The sequence below is a fragment of the Molossus molossus genome, unplaced genomic scaffold (assembly GCF_014108415.1).
Source record: "Molossus molossus isolate mMolMol1 unplaced genomic scaffold, mMolMol1.p scaffold_m16_p_15, whole genome shotgun sequence".
Lineage (NCBI taxonomy): Eukaryota > Metazoa > Chordata > Mammalia > Chiroptera > Molossidae > Molossus > Molossus molossus.
The window spans coordinates 52,461,211-52,481,497 of record NW_023425350.1 but is presented as its reverse complement, the minus strand read 5'-3'; the positions used below and the strand labels follow the sequence as shown (position 1 = coordinate 52,481,497).

Here is a 20,287-nt window from a genome sequence, read left to right as displayed (position 1 = left end):
CCGCTGAGCCAAACTGGCCACTGCGCTTGTTGCCAGTCTTAATGGGAAAACATCAACTGTTTCATTATTAAGCATATGCTGGCTTTTGACTTGATATATGAATATATATTTCTATGTATATGAATAAAAGTACAAATACACAAAGAACACTATCATATTAAGATGGTAGTAGTCTACTTTAAGAATTTTTTAAATGCTAAGAATGAATGTTAAACTTTACTAAATATCTTTTAAGCATTTATCTTCCTCTAATATGGTCAACTGAATGAACAGATTGCCTAATTTTGAACCATCTTTATATTTCTGATATGACCTCTTGGGCACAGTATATTATTCCTTTAATGTGCTCCCAGATACCACATGCTAATATTTAACTTTAAAATGTTATATCAATATATTCATAAGTGAAATTATTTTAGTTTTAATTTACTACGATAGCTTTATCAGCATTACCGAACTTATTTAACTTTTAAATTTGAGAGAATTGTAAATTCACATGAAATTTTAAGAAATAACTGGGAGAGATACCATATAACCTTCACCCAATTTCACCTAATGGTAATATTTTGCATAACTATAGTATAATATCACAAAGAAGAAACTGATATGGATACAATCTACCACTATTCAGATTTCCCCAGTTTTACATGCACAAATTAATGTATAGTTAGTTTTATCAAATTCTATCATATGCATGTAGATTACTGTGACCAGCAGTCAAAGATACAGTAGAGTTCCATTACAAGAATCTATCCTATTACCCACTGATAGCAACAGCCACCTCCCTCCCTCCCCTCCAACCCTTGACAACCACTAATCTGTTCTCTATCTCTATCTTATTATTTCAAAAATGTTATAAATGAAAACTTATAATATTAATGGGATCAAATGACAAAACTTCCTAGCATGAATCCTCAAGGCTTTCTATAAAGTAACTCCTCAATTCTGTTACCTTTATTATGAACTGAAGTATTTTCTGCCCTATATATTATCTGTTTACATATTCACATTTAAAACGTTAGTCAAAATTCACTGCCCTCCAGAAGCCATCCATAATCACCTTCACTAACTTCCAGTAACTTTAGCATACTGTTCAACAAAACATTATGGAAAACTGAAATATTCTATGAAACCCAATTTTCCAGTCACTTGAATATTAGTTTCTTGAAAGCTAATTAATCTATTCTGAAAATAAATCCAGAACATACTATACACCTGCCTTTCCAAAAGAGAACATATAAAACACAATTTAACATTCTGAATATATTTTATGTCTACTTCACTTTAGTTTTTGTCTTATCCCTCACTATTAAGCTGTTTATCTTACTAGACTCAAGAGTGTATATTTTGGAAAAAATTCCTTGTCTCCACCTTTCCAATCCTAAACAGAGTAAGAAAAAAATGTAACCCAGTTTATTAAAATTGCATAAACAATTCATTTAGTTAGATTCATAATAAAGGCTTGCTTGATGTGCTTTCCTGTGTATAAAGAAACATGAGTATAGCCCTGGCCAGTTTGGCTCGGCGGTTAGAGCGTCGGCCTGCGGTCCGGGGAGACCCGGGTTCAGTTCCCGCTAAGGGCACGTACTTTGGTTGCAGTTTGTCCCCGGCCCTGGTTGGTCGTGCGGGTGGCAGCCACTCGATGTGTCCCTTTCACGTCGATGTTTCTCTCTCTCTCTCTCCCTTCCTCTCTCTCCCTCCCATTCTATCTGTACAAAAAATGGAAAAATATCCTCGGGTGAGGATTAAAAAAAAAAAAAAAGAAAGAAACATGAGTATAATATCTATTTCTGTTTAGACTTTTTTGTTTATTTTGGCTCTTTCAAAAACAAAGGGGACCAGAAAAGCAATCTTAACATACTTTATGTTTTGTCTTTTGGGCTTATTGGGAGGGGATGAAGAGAAGTATTGCAAAACTAATGTAAACAGCTATTAACTATAGAATGATGACAGGTATTCCAGAAGAGGTCCTTTAACTACATAGTAGTAAACAGCCTAATACAGGAGCCATTTTGGGTCCCTACTACTAAAGCACAAGAAATGTTTTCCTAGCATCATTTTGCAAGAAGAATATAGTAAACTTACAAAATACACTCATTTGGAGAAGGATTATTAAAAGTAACAACTTACTAGCAGAAGATGAAGTCACAGTTTCAACAGCTTTGGAAGCATCTGCATCTTTTCTATTTAAAAGAAGAAAAATTTAGTAAATTCTAAGTTCTAAAACTTCTAAAGATGCAAAGTTTATAAGTTTAAAACGATTCAATTTGAACACTGTCCCATTTAAACTAGAGTTAGTAATCAAACATTAAAATTGCAGTTGTAAAAACTGAACATTTTTAGTACATATGCACATTCATTCTCACATACGAAATCATAAACATCACTTACTTTAAAGTAGGTGCAGATGTTTTCTTGGAATCTGCTGTCTTTTTCTTCACTTCTTTGTTCTACAAAAAAATAAAAAAAATTAAGAAAATTTAGTTTCTTTTTCAAGTAATATGCTTTAGAAAACACAGAAAAGCCTAAGAAATTTTTTTAAAAAATTTTTTAACTTCCTACCCAAAAGTATAAATGCATATTATCTTTCTCTATTTACAGATAGAATGAGAATATTTTCTTCAGTCTGTGATCACATATAGCATAATTTCACATCCTACCTTTTACTACTCATCTATATCTTATCATTATCTTTTAAAAACACTCCAAATAGCACTATGACATTCCAGATGTCTAACTGCTATCACAATGATCAATCTACCACCATCTTTTATTGTGACTACAATAACCTCGTTAACAGTCTCACTGCCTTTTAATCCTATTAGTAGTTATTTTTAATTTTTAAAGAAATTTGAAACAATAGATTTCTTCTGTATAAATTTAAAAATTTAGTCCTTACTCCCTTGGCTACATACCAATTTTTGATGGTATGTTTTAGACCAAAGAAATTTTTTTTAGCTTTTTTTTTATCCTCACCCGAGGACATTTTTCCATATTTTGTTCAGAGAGTGGGAGGGAGGAAGAGAGAGGAAGAAGAGAGAGAGAGACACACATCGATGTGAAAGGGACACATCGAGTGGTTGCCATCCGCACGACCCTACCAAGGCCACAGACAAACTGCAACCAAGGTATGTGCCCTTAGCGGGAACCAAACCTGGGTCTCTCCAGACCACAGGCCGATGCTCCAACCACTGAGCCAGGGATTTTTGGCTATTTTAAGTAACATTTTTTTCAATTTATTATTTTATAAATATATGCTTAGATTTACTGTTTAAGTGGTCTCATTGCTCATTACCCATCATTTTACATCATAACTTCTCTATTTCTTAATGTTCTTCATTTATATAGTAATATTTTAGGAAAGATATATAGATGCACTACTTTATGAGCCCATGGTGAGAATACTACCAGAGGACAAAATTTAGTATTTGTCTTGATATAAATGTAGTGAACCACAATGAATCAATCTTTCCCCCATTCAACCTTGAAAATGTGGTGCCTTGCTACCTAAGGCTAGACTATTCCTTTTTATAGTTATACCGTTTCAGGCTCTGGACCACTATATGTTGCCCCAATGTAAGTATGAAATTTAAAATCTTCACCAGTATTTAAATGGTGTCCTCTTTCTGTAATTCCAGTTAAATGCAGTTTGGATTTAGTAAATGTATACACCGTGTCTTTCCTCTTCATCATTTTAGGATCTTTAACCTTCTAAATAGACTAACCTCCAAGAAGTTTGGAAGCACGTCTCTTTTGTTCACCACTGCATCATCTGCAGATACCACAATGCCTAACACTTGACAGATGTTTAAAAATAGTTTTTAGCCCTGGCTGGGTTGCTAAGTGGTTAGAGCATCAGCCCACAAACCAAAAGAGTCGTGGGTTCGATTCCAATCAAGGGCACGTACCTCAGTTGCAGTTTGATCCCGGCCCTCATCGGGGTCACGCGGGAGGCAGCCAACCCATGTTTCTCTCTCTCCTCCCCTCCCACTCTACCTGAAGATAAATGGAAAAATATCCTCAGAAAAGAACTTGAAAATAAATTTTAAAAAATAGGTTTTAATTTGAATGAAATTGAACTCTCATCTTAATTCTGACTGTTATCTTTTTCGTTTTATCTCCTTGTTACTCACTAGATTTTCCATAATGTTCAAACCAGTGTTCACTGTTCCCAGCATTATTTTTCGTTTTCATGACATCTTGGACCTTAGCTGACTATTTGTTCTAGGTAATGGATGTAACATCCCCATGAAATTTGCTGAAAAGGCTAAAATTAAAAATTTTAAAGTCTTGAGGTTTGTTTGTTTTTACAAAGGGTTGACCTGCAACACTTTTTCATAGTAACTGCCCTTCTTTTTCCTAGTTTGGTCTTCCAGCTCTCTTGGACTTGTTCTGGCAGGAAAAATTAATGTAATGTGCCCTGTGGAGTAACAGGCTGAAAAGACCGTCCCCATATACATCTACCCTGATGAAGCCATAACCAGAGTTCTGTTGGGGGTTCCCCCTCCAGTCAATCCCTGAGCCTGATGCTCTGTCTCAACAAGGAATCTTGGGTTAGCCTTCTAAAGCTACTTCAATTCAACACCATCCAAATCATATTTAGTTAAAGATCATCAATGTTTCTGAAAGGTAGATGGTATGTTTTCTAGTTTCCAATGCTGATTCTTTGCACTATGCTTTTTTAAAAAAATCCTCACCCGAGGATACTTTTCCATTGATTTTCAGGTAGGGTGAAAGGAAGGAAGGGAGGGAGGGAAACATCGATGTGAGAGAGACACACACTGACAGGTTACCTCCTGCATGACCCCAACCAGAGCCGGGGATTGAACCGCAACTGAAATTCGTGCCCTTGACCGAAATCAAACCCAGGAGTCTTTGGTCCGCAGGCCAAAGCTCTAACCACTGAGATAAACCAGCCAGGGCATCCACTATGTATTTTTATGAAAATCAGGATAGCAAATATGGTTGGGCTATTGGACTTTTAGTGTTACCTTACCAACCTCAACAAAAAGTCACCCAAGATAATTATTTTAATCTATGTGAAATACTCTAAGACCTTAAACGTATCCTTACTCATCAATTTTCCCAGATTGAACTTTTCAGAATTAAAGAAGAATGATCTTTAGCCCTGGCCGGATTGGCTCAGCAGTCCAGAAACTTAGGTTCGGTTCCCGCTAGGGGCACGTACCTCGGTTGCAGTTTGTCCCCGGCCCTGGTTGGGTCATGTGGGAGGCAGCCACTCAATGTATCATCGATGTTTCTCTCTCTCTCTCTCTCTCTTTTCCTCTCTCTCCCTCTCATGCTATCTGAACAAAAAAATGAAAGCCCTGGCCAGTTTGGCTCAGCGGTTAGAGTGCCAGCCTGTGGACCAGAGAGTACCGGGTTCTGTTCCAGCTAGGGGCATGTACCAAAAAAAAAAAAAAAAGGAAAAATGTCCTCAGGTGAGGATAAAAAAAAAAAAAAAAAAAAAAAAAAGACTGATCTTTCTCCCTAGTTCTCCAAATGTAATGATCAGCCAAGTCTTGCTCAAGAGTCACCAGTATAATGTGTTCCAGTTTCTATTCTCAAGGTCTACCTAAAACTGTTCTATTATCACAACAGGCTAATGACTACACGAGTGGACTGGACTTAAGCGATCTTTTCTCTTCACCCCTTTACTCAATATGCTAAGCTTTCCTTGCATTCAGAGTCATTTGCTCAATTCATTCTTCCAGATGAATCTTTCTAAACCATTCATTTCATCAGGACATACCTCTACTCAAATAATATTTAACTGTCTACAGGATCAAGTTTAAGTTCTTAAATTATGCATTTAATTCTTGCTTCCCCTTAACCTCCTCTACAACTAGAGATGGCTATGTTTCACAGTTCTGGTAAATCAAATGTGGGTAAAAAAATCCTTCCCAGACAAAATAAATAAAAATCAAAACCCATTTTCCTCTTGATTTTTATTCCTTTCTTTCTGCTTAGAAGATAGAAATGATGTCAGAAGGTACAGCAACCATGTTACAACTGAGGATGAAAAGTACATGCTAAAGATGGTGGAGCAGATAAACAAAAAGGCTGGGTTCCTAAACATATAATAAAGCTGCTGTACCAGACATGGACTACCTACCTGCAGATTTCCTGTTATGGGTAAAAAGTTTATTTGTTTAATAAACACTGGTTGGAAATGAAAAAATTCTAAATGACAAAATTGGTAATGACTAGGATTACCATATAATTTATTATTCAAATCAGCACAATGGGAATAAAACGATAGCATGCAGCAGAGCAGATATGAACTAGGATGATGCATTACTCTAGCAGAAAACGAGAAATAAAAGTCCTTTCTCTCATAGCAATTTAAATACTTATAATACATACAAGTAAATATAAGAAATAACTTCCCTTCAAAAAGGTATAAAAATATTATTGAAATAGAAAACTTGCTGAAGAGATAAGCCACGTTTTTTTAACAGAAAAATAGTATTATAAAAACATCAATACAAGTTCAATAAGTATTGATTAACCTCCCAAAAAAAACTTTTTTTTTTTTATCCTCACCCGAGGATATTTTTCCATTTTTTGTACAGACAGAGTGGGAGGGAGAGAGAGGAAGGGAGAGAGAGAGAGAAACATCGACGTGAAGGGACACATCGAGTGGCTGCCACCCACATGACCAACCAGGGCCGGGGACAAACTGCAACCGAAGTACGTGCCCTTAGCGGGAACCGAACCCGGGTCTCTCCGGACCGCAGGCCGACGCTCTAACCACTGAGCCAAACTGGCCAGGGCCCAAAAATACTTTTCAGAGAACTTAAACTAATTCTGAAACTACTACGAAGGAGTAAAATGTTCAGGATTAAGCAAAATAAATTTAAATAAAGAACAAAGAAAAAGGATTGTACTAGAAAAATAGGCAAATACTATAAATTTTATATTTATAACAATTGAAATCACACAGTACTGACACAAAAATAAAGAGACTTAAAAAGTTTCAAACATGGACCCCTACACTGAAAGGTTTCATTAACCGAAAGGAATGTTCATGGTGCATTACCTGCTTCTAAGCAAATCTATGAGGAAAAAAAGAGAGCAAACAAAACATCATGGACATATTCCTGAAAACAGTGACATCTCAAGAAAAGTCTCAGGCAGGTCCTTCCAGAGGTGTTACAGAAGCAGCTAAGTGTTATTACAAAAGAGTCAAAAGTTTTTTAAATTTTCAAGTTCATAAAGTAAAATAATTACAGTATGCTATTACTAAAGAAAGAAAAATATTAAGTTTAGCCTGAGTGTACAGTATTTATAAAGTCTACAGTCGTGTACAGTAATGTCCTAAACCTTCACATTCACTCACTACTCACTCAATGACTCACCCTGAGCAATTTCCAGTCCTATAAGCTCTGTTTATACTAAGTGCCCTATATAGATGTACCATTTCTATGTTCAGATACAAACATTTACTACTGTGTTATAGCTGCCTGCAGTATTCAGTACAGAAACATGCCATACAGGTTTCTATTGAAGCCGAGGAGCAATAGGCTACACCATATAGCCTAGGTATGTAGTAGGCTATACCATCTAGGTTTGTGTAAGTACACTCTGTGATGTTCCTACAATCACAAAATCACTTGCTGACACATTTCTCAGAACGTATCCCCATTGTTTGGCAAAACACGATAATATATATACATATAAAAAGGTTGCTAATTCCTGTGTTTCTGAATCTATACGCATACAATCTGTTGTGTAAACATTTGTTTTATGCATTTTTCTGTATGTGCTACACTTAGGCAAAAAAACTTAAACAAATCAACAATAATGAAACAGAACTAAATCCACTTTACCTGTGTTTTTTTCTTTCCTGTAACACATACTTTCACATTTTTCCCTTTTACCAAAAGAGGTGTTGTTTCAATGTACTTCATGACTGCAGTAACTGCCTCCTTAAATTCCATTTTCAAGTAAGCCTAAAACAAAATATATTATTAGTAAAAAAATCTAACTTAAAATTCTCTGCATGACTTAATACTACTTCATGAAACATAAAGCTATGATTACCTCAAGTCCTGATTTTACCTTGCTTATTGTTTTGCTAAAGTGTAATTTGATTTTTAGGATATTTTCACACATGAAATGGACCTTTAACCTTATAGAATTTCTATACCTTTACCAAGATAAGAAGAGGGAAACAGGGACCCATGGTAGGCTCATGGAACAATGAGAAATGGAAGGACAGGGATCAATGAACAATCAATGATAAGGCAGGATGTAGTCTAGTTGCTTTAAGTCTGACATTTTTTTAAATTCCCATCCAAGGATATGTTTAGAGAGATGAAGGGAGAGAGAAATATCGATGGGAGAGAGAAACGTTGATGGGCTATCCTCCACACAAGCCCCAACCGGGAATCGAACCAGCAATCTAAGTATCTCCCCTGATGGGGAATTGAACCTGCCACCTTTTGGTGTGTGGGACAACGCTGTAGCCCAGCCACCTGGCTAGATCAAGTCTGATATTTTTAAAGCTCTTGCAACAAAACACTAACCAATCTCCACCCCATGTTCCCTTGTTTTATCTCACAACTTTATGTTGTGCTTAGTCTGAGGCTGTTCATGGTTTTGGTGAACTTTATTATGTGAGTAACAGGAACACAATCCACACGTAAAAAATACTTACTGTACAAAATCATGTTTTAGTATAACCTTACTGGTGTCTAAAGCCATTGTTGGCAAACCAAGGCCTGCCATCTGTTTTGTTGTTTTTAACCCTCACCTAAGGACATGTTTATTGATTCGAGAAAGGAAAGGAAAGAGAGAGAGGGGGAGAGAGGGAAACACTGACTGGTTGTCTGCCGTACATGCCCTGAATGAGGATCAAACCCACAACTTAGGTATGTGCCCTGACCGAAAATCAAACCCACACCTATTTTTTGGGTGTACAGGATGATTCTCCAATAAAAACTGAACCACCTATCCAGGGCCTGCCTCCTGTTTTTAAAAATAGTTTTTTTGAATACAGCCATGCTCATTCATTTATATAGTATCATGGCTGCTTTTGAACTACAGTGGCAGAGTTGGGTAGCTGCAAACCTATGGCATGCAAAGCCTAAAATTTACTACCTGGCCCTTTATAGAAAAAGTGTACCAACCCCTGTTTAAAGAATATTAAATAGTATTCTGGGAACTTGCTCATTTGAATCCAAATATTTATATAACTTTCAGTGAACAATTTATATATGTTATATATGTTATGTATGTTGTGAAAGTAGCTAAAAGATCTAACAATTTTTTTAAGCAATAACTTTGTATGTATTTTCAGAAAAGACTGAATGACTCACCTCCTTTCTATATGGAACAATCAGGACATCATTAACTTTTCCAAATGGTTGAAATAGTTTTTTAATATCTTCTTCAGTATAGCCATCTTCTGGTAATTCAGATATAAGAAGAACTGAACCATAATACAAAGGCTGGTCTTTCCGAAGCTATTTTGGGGATGAAAGAAAATTAAAAATAAAACAAATTAACACACAAAGTACAATAACAATAATTCCCAATATAAATTCCTCTACCATTATTCTTAGTCCTTTAAAGTCTTCTAAATATTTTAGCACAGTTAAAAAGTTTTAAATGTTAGCCCTGGCCGGTTTGGCTCAGCGGCTGGAGCGTCGGCCTGCGGTACAGAGAGACTCGGGTTCAGTTCCCGCTAAGGGCACGTACCCGGCCCTGGTTGGTCGTGCGGGTGGCAGCCACTCGATGTGTCCCTTCACGTCGATGTTTCTCTCTCTCTCTCCCTCCCGCTCTATCTGAACAAAAAATGGAAAAATGTCCTCGGGTGAGGATAAAAAAAAAAAAAAGTTTTAAATGTTAAAGAAAAGTGGTAAGAAATATGTCATATATTTTACCATTCAAACCTAACAGTGGTAATGAGTTTATAGGTAACCAATCACAGATGCTCTTTTCTGTTTAGAAACATTTTATAACAAACAAGACCTATGAAATGGTCCAAAACTATTAATATTTTTCTATATGAATCTGTATGGTCCATCACTAATGAAGCTGAAATTACAGCTTTGTTCACTGTGTTCTAATAATTGACAGTATCTTAAAAGTTATAGTATTTTTAAAGACTCATATGTAATATATACATTTTGAATAAACTAATATCAAATTTACCACCTATGGTAAAAACCAACTTAAAAAAAAAAAATCCCATGGCCATCACCTAGAAATCTTGAAGAAGAAAAAAATAAACCATCAGCTTTCTCAAAATTTCTGCCCAATGCTCTTCAAAATTATGTAATTACAGGTTGATAATTTTAAGTTTATCTTTACAAGGTCTTTGGGGCAGGGAACTGTAGTTGTTGAAAGCAGTTAATGTTAAAGTAATGAGTAACTAAATACTTGAAGACTTCTGAAGATTACAACAACCTAAACATTTCATAAACTTGCCAATTAGGAGTTACTCTGATAATCTCAAGGTGCATTATATAGTACTTACGATAATAGTAATTTACTTAACATAAACAATAAAATAGTAACTCAGTACTGTAAATAGCAAATGAAAAGTCACAAAACACCAAAAAAAAAAAACAGTACCCAGAAAACAGGCAATTCCATACTTGATAACAAAGTATTTGACTTCTGAATTGTACTGTGAAAAGTGTAAAACAGGCCCTGGCCGGTTTGGCTCAGCAGTTAGAGCATCAGCAGATAGACCAAAAAGTCACAGGTTCAATTCCAGTCAAGGGCACAAACCTGGGTTGCGGTTCGGTCCCCAGCCCTGGTTGGGGTCGTGCAGGAGGCAATCAATTGATGTCTCTCTCTCACATCAATGTCTCCCCCCCCCCCCCATCTCCCCCACTCTATCTAAAGATCAATGAAAAAATATCCTTGGGTGAGGATTTAAAAAAAGTATAAAACAAGTTGAAAATAATCAATTCTCAGTAGAGAATCACTCTTTCTTAAAAACTGATTTTAGAGAGGGAGTAAGGTGGCAGAAGAGAGGGAGAGAGGAAGTGAAAGAGGGAGAAAAGGAGGGAGAGAGAAAGAGAGAGAAACCTCAATGGGTTGCCTCCTATATATGCCTCCCGACCAGGGAATGGAACCCTCAACCCAGGTATGTACTCTGGCAATCAAAACCACCACCTTTTGGTGTATGGGAGGACACTCCAACCAACTGAACCATGCCTGCTAGGGCGAGACTCACTCTTATAGCTTACTAACAAATATTACAAAAACATTAATGCTACTGCTGATTACATTCACTTTCCCAACCAGATAGCAAAACTCATTATGATTTGGTTATGTTGCTAGCCAAAAACACCAAAGCTTCACACTCTTCTCACTTTTGATAGATCAAATGCCAAACATTTAGGACTTGTAAACTACAAGATTTAGAATTATTGCACTTTTATTAGATTCATAAGAAAAAAACAATAAAATATTCCATACCAACAGAATTTAACAAGTCACTATTCAAACTTTTGGCAAAATGAAAATAAAAAAATTCAGATAACTCTGTTTTCTGTCATAATAGCAAATGTATGCACACACTTGCACTAACAAATTAAAGAATTACTGACCTTACGCTGGACAGAAACAGCTTTACCAGACACCTGTTTACATTCTGATAATGTGCCATCTTCAAGATTCTTTGATTTGTAACGAATAGAACATCCTCCTAAATTTGAATCATTCTTCGTAGAGCTTGTAGATTTAACTGATGGCTTTGATCCACTGCCCGTTTTAGGCTTTGGTGCTGGTGACTGTCCCTTATCAACTGCTTCTAAATGCTTCTGTTTATTGAATTCTGACACATGCCCAGATCGTTGTGCTACATCTTCTAATGCTCTTTTTCTTTCTAGTGAAAAGGATATAAATACTACTTTACTTGAAAAGAACTTAAGGTACAAACCACCTTATCACATAAAAAATAATAATCCCTCAATTGCCCAAATATTTATCACATAGAGCCACTGTCAAGACAAACGAGAAGCATATACACACAAAAATTCTTAGTCTTTAATTCTTCACTTAAAAGGTTTACATGAACTTCCTTCATTCAGTGGTAGTCCTCAAACTTTTGGTTTCATATCCCTGTACACTCTAAACCATGAGGACTCCAAAAGGTTTTGTGTAAACTTTATCAATATTTACCATAAAAGAAATTAAAATAGTATTTTTAAAACATTTATTAATTTAATAATAAACTCCTGTGTTAACGTAAAATATTTTTATGAAAAATTTGAATTCCCAAAACAAAAAAATTGATGAGTAGCACGGTTGTACATTTTCCCAAACACTTTAATGTTGGACTTAATTAGAATTCTTATATCTAATTCTGTATACATTCTGCTGAATGTGTTCTTCTGGTTGAAATATATAAAAAAAATTCAGCTTCACACAAACATGTAATTAGTTGAAAAAGGAAGACCTAGCAGACCTCTGTAAAGACCTCCCATTGCGGTTCTCAAACAGTGGGGCCGCAACCCCTTTGGGGGTCGAACGACCCTTTCACACGGGTCGCCTAAGACCATTGAAAAAAACATATTTCCGATGGCAATTCATAACAGTAGCAAAATTACAGTTATGAAGTACAAACAAAAATAATTTTATGCTTGGGGGTCACCACAACATGAGGAACTGTATTAAGGGGTCAAAGCATCAGGAAGGTTGAGAACCACTGATCTCCAAGATGAGATCTTTGAGATCTCATATGAACTATTTCTGAAAAGATCATTAAACCAATAATTAATACCAGGTTGAAAACATGAATAATTTCAAAAAGCTTTACATTAATTCACAGAAGACACGTCTATAATCAATTATTAAGGCAAACTAAGATGTTTATATAGCCTTGGTTTTTAAAATTGATGTTAGGTGGATATGTACATACACATTTGTACATTTCTTCTAATAGTTAATACAGGGAAGAAGAATAAACTACGTTGAGATGTCGGTCAGATTTCATATAGCAATTCTAAAATGTAATAAAATACAATTTTTCACCCTGGCCGGTTTGCTCAGCGGTTAGAGCGTCGGCCCATGGACCAGACAGTCCAGGGTTCAGTTCCTGCTCAGAGCACGTACCTCGGTTGCAGTTTGTCCCCGGCCCCAATTGGGGTCGTGTGGGTGGCAACCACTCGATGTGTCTCTTTCACATCGATGTTTCTCTCTTCCTTCCTCTCTCCCTCCCGTTCTATTTGAAAATAAATGCAAAAATGTCCTCGGGTGAGGATAAAAAATAAAAATAAAAAATAAATAAATAAATAAATACATAAAATAAACTTTCTCATTTCTTAAAAATTTTTAAAGAGCTGAGGCAAATAGCTCAAATGTCAAATTTGTTAAATCTTAATAGTAGTATGCAAGTCATCATTTCAAGCTTATTAAAATATAAAAATTTAGTCAAAAAAGTAAACTTATTCATGATCATAAGTGTACCTGATGATCTCACTGATCTCCTTGATATCCTGTCAGGACTAACTGATCGATAGCTTTTTGGACTACCTCTAAATGGATTTCTCATTCGATATGGTGAACGAGACCTGGATCTGTATCTAGCAATGAAACGATGGCAAATTCTTGGACTTCGACTTCTTGGCCTATATATATAACGTGTTGGGCTTCGAGATCGATGGAATCTGTGACTTGAGCTTGATCTCCTAGAATGTCTAGGACTGAGGGAATGAGAACGTCTTCTTGGAGTTTCATTTTCTTTTCTATTGCCTTCATTTCTACAAAGTACAAAAAAGACACACAAAATTCAGCAATTTAATGTAAATTTAAGCTATTTAAATTGCAGAAATAATTTCTTAAAAATAGGCTATTAACAATAGCAAACTCTGATACTATGTGTTTATTATAAACAAAAACTTGTTTATTATGATGTAATTTAGCCTTGAGACAAGAAAGAAATAATCAGCCCTCTAACTGCATGGACCCCTCTGTTTTGCTAACTTACAGAAGAATATCATCATCAATTTCTTGGCCTTTTCCTGTACCACTATTATATCCAAATATATTTTGGAAGTATTAAGTTACATAAAAAATTTAGAACAAAAGAAAAAAAAAGAATTTAGGAAATGATTTATATAGAAAAATGCTTTTCAACATTTTTTTCCCTAAAAGGTTATGCCATCTACAGATATTTATTTGACCTCTATACTTGTATATATGCACAATGAATAGGGACCACCCCTAGGGAATACAAAGTTTAATAAAACCATTACCATCCTTCAAGGCATTTATAATCTAAGATTCCATAAATATAAAATAATAAAAGCATAAAGTATATTAAGAAAAGACTGAATGAAAGTCTAGAAGAGGAGAACTACAGCATTTAAATTGGGGTAAAACTCAATTCAAAACGATACCTTTGTTTAGTATAAAGTATGTGCTTACTTTCTTTTTATAATTTTTTTTCTTTATTGATTTTTTAGAGAGAGAAGAAGGGAGAGAAAGAAACAGAAACATCGATGAGAGAGAACGAGATTAGCCACCTCCTACATACCCCTCACTGGGGATTGAGCCTACAACTTGGGCATGTGTCCTAGCCAGGAATCATACTAGCAACCTCTTAGTGCATGGGTCAATGCTCAAACACTGAGCCACACTGGCCAGTCAGGACTTGCTTACTTTTCAAAAAAAAATCCAGTTTCAATAACATCACTATTAAAAAAATAATTACCTTCTGTGGTGATTGTGGGGGGCAGAGGGAGGATGGAGGTAGAAGAGGGCATAGAGGGCATAAATGGTGATGCAAAAATAAAAAAAAAAAATTTTTTTTTTAAATATAAAAATATAATTACCTTCTTGATGGAAGGATCTCAGGATTCCAATCAGGATACCTATTTTGAAAATAAATATAATTTAACAGTCAAAATAGGATCATAAGGCTCAAGTGATCTTTCCCTGCAATATATCTATCTGTTCAAAACTCATGTTTACATAGCAATTTATTAGTATATTAATATACAAAATTTTCTTGGGAATAAAATATTTTGAGTGTCTCACATTCAGCGATTTTGAATCACTGTGCTGCAAGAATTTTTAAAATATGCAATACCTGACTATTTAGTCAGGGGCAATGATCTCTTTTCCCTTAGATTGTCAAATACAAAAAATGGCAACAGTCAACACAATAGCCATCTGGTATGACTGAATCAAAATTATACCTATTCTTTTGTCAGACTGGCCAAAAATATGTTTTTCAGTGTGTTGCAGAATATTAGTAATTAGTTTATGTGTGTCATGAGATTTTTAAAAAAGTTGAAAAATCTCTGGTCTTATTCAAAAAATAAAATATTATGCTAGTAGGCAATTCCAAGGGGAAAAAAACAGATCCCCCATACTTTAAGGACTTCAAAATTTTTGCAAATAGAACAAGGAGTACACATAAAGGTACAGAAGATGTATGAGATAGAAGCTCAGGTAGGGAGGAGGATTAAAAGAAGAAAGACACTTCGCATGCTTTGCAGAACTTCAGGGAACACTATTCTACAGAATATAACATGAATGGTGCACCTTACACTGTACCAAGTAGTCCTCAGAGATACATCCAGCACAAAGAATCAGGAAGAGAATTCACGGAAAAAGGTTGCTTTTCAGGTAGCCCTTAAAAAAGTCTATCAACAGGCACGGATCAGGCAACACAGAGGATTAGAGGCAAAATGTACTCTATTCCAGAAACCAGTCTGGCTGAAGCATGAAAATGCTGAAAAGGAATCATGAGGAGGAAAAAAACCTGTAAAGTTATCTGAGAGACAAAATGTGAAAGTTCTTAAAATCAGGTAAAGAGGGTACACATAAATAAAAGACTATGAAGAACATAGTATTTATTTCTAAAGTGAAGAGAATACAGGAATATTTTTAGAATAATCAGAAATAAACATCTGGAATTAGGGGGAAAGATGAAGGTTGAGATATGGAGAAGCCATACTATAGTACTAAGAATAAAAGACTAACACAGAATGGGAATTTGTAGGGAAAAAAAAGAGGGTTGAGGAAAGAATCTTAGGCACACCAACACTTAAGAGTACAATAAAGATAAACCAATGAAAGAGATTAAGGGGTATTCAGAGCAAGAAAAAGTAGGAGGAACAGTAACAATGTAGAAGCCTAAAAAAAAGACACCCTGATCCTTAACTTTGCTAGAGAATGTGGACTCTAAAGGTTCATTGGAAATGGTGATTACATTAAACCATTAGAAAACACCAGTATTCAAGTATATAATTTCAGTAACCAAGAAGAGAGCCACCTAAGGAAATGGAAGCAGCAGACTCTTTCAGGAGTCACCTGGCAGGAAAATAACCTTAGTAAATGTAAAGTAAGTGTTCTATTGTTGTTTTTTAAAATATATTTTTATTACTTTTAAAGAGAGAGAGAGAAACATCGATCAGCTGCCTCCTGCATGCCCTCTTCCTGGGACTGGGCCCACCATACCAACCAGGGCTAAAGTGGTTTTTATTTTTTGCTATTTGTTTCAGACATTGTTAGCAGGTTAACTTGACAGCAATTCTCAACTTCTTTTTTTACCTTGCCTGCCTCTACTACAATGGCTAACAAGGCTAAATATTTGCTTTCCCAACCTCCTTAGAAGATAGTCAGTGATAGATTCTAAGACTTCTGAGAAAGCTTTTGCTTCCTTCTTCTTGCTTTGAGGTGACAAACTATGAAGACAAAAAAAAGTTAACTTTAATTCAATGTGTCCATCACCTAACATCAACAACTGTCAAAACATGGATAATTCTGTTTCATCTACTCCTACACTTTTTAAAACTTTTGTTACTCTGTACCATCTAAGCAGATCAATTTCTAATATTATGGTATAGTGTTTAATGCAACACCTTTGGAATCAAACAAAGTTGGATCTAAGTGTAGGTGCTGCCATTTAATGGTTGTGTATCTGACAGCCAGTTACTTAAGTTTTAGCTTTCTTGTATGTACAATGTTGGAAATTACAGCTGGCTGTCAACACATGCAAAGTTACTGAATTTCTAGAGCTTTCCAGTTTATGGTTTCACAGGATTTTGAGGCCTATCATTCAATAGTTGGTAATAATATTCAGTTCTTCACTAGGCTGACTGCTAGAATACATGTTCTTGTTTTGGCTGCCCAGAAAGAAAGATAAAGTACAAATACTATTCTGCAAGTAGAGTTTGGACTGTCTATATATTGCCTATAGAGTTTAAAATGTGTTTCAGAAGCATGATACTCCTTATATATGCTGTGTAATATAATGGCTAAGAACAAGGACCTAACAGACACTGTGTGTCCCACCGTGATATAATAAATATACCCATAAAAATTGGGACAGAAAATATTCAACCTGAATTTAACAATGAGGAACAAACAAAGTAAACATCATGAAAAATCCTCCTCAAAAATAAAGGCCACAGAGTGAACTGTTCTACATTCAGAGACTGAAATGCATGAATCTTTTTTTTTTTTAATTTATTTTTTATTGATTAATTTTTGTTACAGATGATTCTCCTTTTTTCCCCCTGAAATGCATGAATCTTGATTTGAATCTTGAATTGGTAGTGTGGATGGAAAAGAAAGGGTAGGCAGAAATAGTTATAAAAGGCGAAAACAGGTGGAAGACAGACATTGAATTGAGCAGTGAATTGTCATAAAGTTTGAAATTTATTTTCAAATAGTTCATAAAGATAATATGTTTACTATCCCTTCAACTTTTTTTGCAGCTTAGAAATGTTTCAGAACAAAATGTCAAAGGGGAAAAAAGAAGCCAAGACCCATGAGATAGACAGACTAGTTTTGTCAAATATTTGTTGTGTGATAGTATGAAATTTACCCCACTGTACCTCAGTTTCCTCACTGGTAAAATCACAAATAATCATTATACATCTATCTCATAGGGTTGCTTTCAAGAATAAATAAATAATGTAAAGCACTTAAAATAATGCCCAGCACACAATAAGCATATAGTTTTTATTATTTTTAATATTAAAACTCTGATGCACTGTATCTTTTCTCAAGTTACCCAGCAATTCTTTTGTCCAGAAAGATCCAACAAAGACAAAGAGAATCAAAAGGCAATAAGCCTTAAGAAAAGGAGTAAGAACCTAAATATACACTGATAGAGAAATGACTAAATAGATTAAGGTATATATACACAATGGAATACAATGAAGCTTAAAATCAAACAAAGAACAGAGTAACATATACTATCTGGCCATGGAAGGATTCCAAATGCCTAATTTAATTTAATTTATCTGTTTGTTTGTTTTTTTGCAGTGGAGACAAAGCCATGAAGGAATTCAAGAACATATAACCTGAAAAGAGGTAATAACGTAGGATAGAGAAAGCACGTGCTTTAAAATATACGCATGGAAAAATAGGCTTATTTACAGAAAATGCTTTAGCAGGCATCCATGCCATTTGCTCTAGTAAATTAATGACAGTCCACGTAGGTAGAATCCTATCACTATCATTAATGCCTACCTACAGCAAGTAACTCATTCCTACCTAAATCCCTGAGTACATAACTCATTCCCACCTAAATCTCTCACCTTCATAAGCATCCCATTTGTATCAGTGGGAAAATTTGTGGCTTAGAGATTTTTCCACTTAACAGTGACACACCCAATTCAGGTAACAATTATCTCCATATGATAACCTATGTTTCTCTGCACAGCCTCTATATAAGGAAGCAACTGCCATCTCTATTCTTAGTCTTTATGATTCAAGTAGGGTTTATATTATACACAACACACAAAGAGTAGGCACATGACAACAACTGAGGTAGAAAACCCTGTTCCTATAATCATTAGAATTAGCTTAGAGGTGAACGACTAACCCAAAGTAGACCGAAAGAGTCAAACCAAAGACTTCTGCAGCAGTTTTTTTTGTTTGTTTTAATCCTCACCTGAGGACATTTTTCCATTTTTTGTTCAGATTGAGTGGGAGGGAGTGAGAGGAAGATAGAGAGAGAGAGAAACATTGACGTGAAAGGGATACATCGAGTGGCTGCCACCCAACACGACCCATTCAGGGCCGGGTATAAACTGCAACCGAGATACGTGCCCTTAGCGGGAACTGAACCTGGGTCTCTCTGGACCACAGGCCGACGCTCTAACCGCTGAGCCAAACTGGCCAGGGCTGCAGCGGTTTTGATGAAAGATATGTTTACTTAACAACAACAACAAAAAACCTCCTAGCTATACAGATCACTTAAGTCCATAACTATAAGGGTCACTTTGCTCTATGAAGAAAAGTGTGCCTGAGAGCTCATGAGGCCAAAGCAGAAGAGAACAGCCAAAAAACCAAAATATTTCTCACACTTAGAATTTTGTTGAGCATCCAAAGGTAGCTGTTTTGAAACTAGAACTACTCTTTACGCTTCCCCGTTAAATGAGTTAATAAATTATCTTACTTTAAAAACTACTCTGAGTTAGGTTCATCACTTACAACTCAAGTCCTAAATAATCTCAAAAAAATTTGGTGAAGTTTTCATAAAGAACAAAATACATAAAACCAAAACAACTGCCGCAGATTCATTTGACCAAGAACACATTACTGTAAGTCTAGTGGCGTGGAACTTGACATCCAATTATATCAGCATGTTTAATGATGCTAGGGAAAAGACTACTTAATTTTGTGTTACTCCAAGGGACATAACAGAATACTGTTAAAATCACATTTTTCACCTGCATAGGTACCCTATCTTAAAGAAGGAAAAGATGGAAGAGTAAGAGTCAATTTGAGTAACCAACACATCTAGCTTGTTCATCTCCTACATTAAGGTTTATTCTGAAAATAGGTTCTCTGCCAGAGGAGAACTCTAGACCTGCAATTAAATGCTGGGATTTGGGTTGGGTGTTTTGGGGAATTTTTTTTTGCGGGGGAGAAGGGTAGGGAGACACACAAACAAAAAAGTAGAGAATGAAAGACTATAAACCACCTCAAGAAATACAGACCAGCAAGGAATAAACCAATGATACTAAAAATCTACCTGAGATTAAATTAGGAAGAAGTCAGAAGAAATGGTCATATTTAATTCCTTTTGGGAAAAAAAATTAAGTACATTTCTATAAAATGAATACTTCAAACAGACAGTAGCTTTCTAAAAATATTTTTCTCTAAAATACCACACTAAAGGTATTAAACAGTTATACCTGAGCATTAACTATTATGTAAATTTGCTACCTATAAAAAAAATTGTTCTTACTGTTGACGTAACTGTCGGCAGCTCTCAATATGAGTAGATGTATTTTGATGCTGAATCCAATCCTATTGTAAGAGGAGAAAAGTGCTGAAATTAGAATATTTCTCGTGT

General features: G+C 35.4%; 1 protein-coding gene across 12 annotated transcripts in view; it reads right to left on the bottom strand.

The window, feature by feature from the left end:
* ZNF638 (zinc finger protein 638) overlaps positions 1 to 20,287 on the bottom strand; it is an 83,668-nt gene that overhangs the window by 38,517 nt on the left and 24,864 nt on the right. For 8 of the 12 annotated variants that reach the window (XM_036263276.1, XM_036263275.1, XM_036263273.1 and 5 more), the window contains 9 exons: positions 20,180 to 20,241; positions 16,578 to 16,658; positions 14,799 to 14,837; positions 13,432 to 13,724; positions 11,571 to 11,848; positions 9,324 to 9,470; positions 7,833 to 7,955; positions 2,392 to 2,450; positions 2,131 to 2,183 (listed from right to left, as the gene is read on the bottom strand). In XM_036263276.1, coding sequence (XP_036119169.1) covers positions 2,131 to 2,183; positions 2,392 to 2,450; positions 7,833 to 7,955; positions 9,324 to 9,470; positions 11,571 to 11,848; positions 13,432 to 13,724; positions 14,799 to 14,837; positions 16,578 to 16,658; positions 20,180 to 20,241 — 1,135 coding nt within the window. The remainder of the gene's footprint in view (positions 1 to 2,130; positions 2,184 to 2,391; positions 2,451 to 7,832; positions 7,956 to 9,323; positions 9,471 to 11,570; positions 11,849 to 13,431; positions 13,725 to 14,798; positions 14,838 to 16,577; positions 16,659 to 20,179; positions 20,242 to 20,287) is intronic. The other 4 variants (XM_036263277.1, XM_036263278.1, XM_036263269.1 and 1 more) reach the window with 3 other exon arrangements.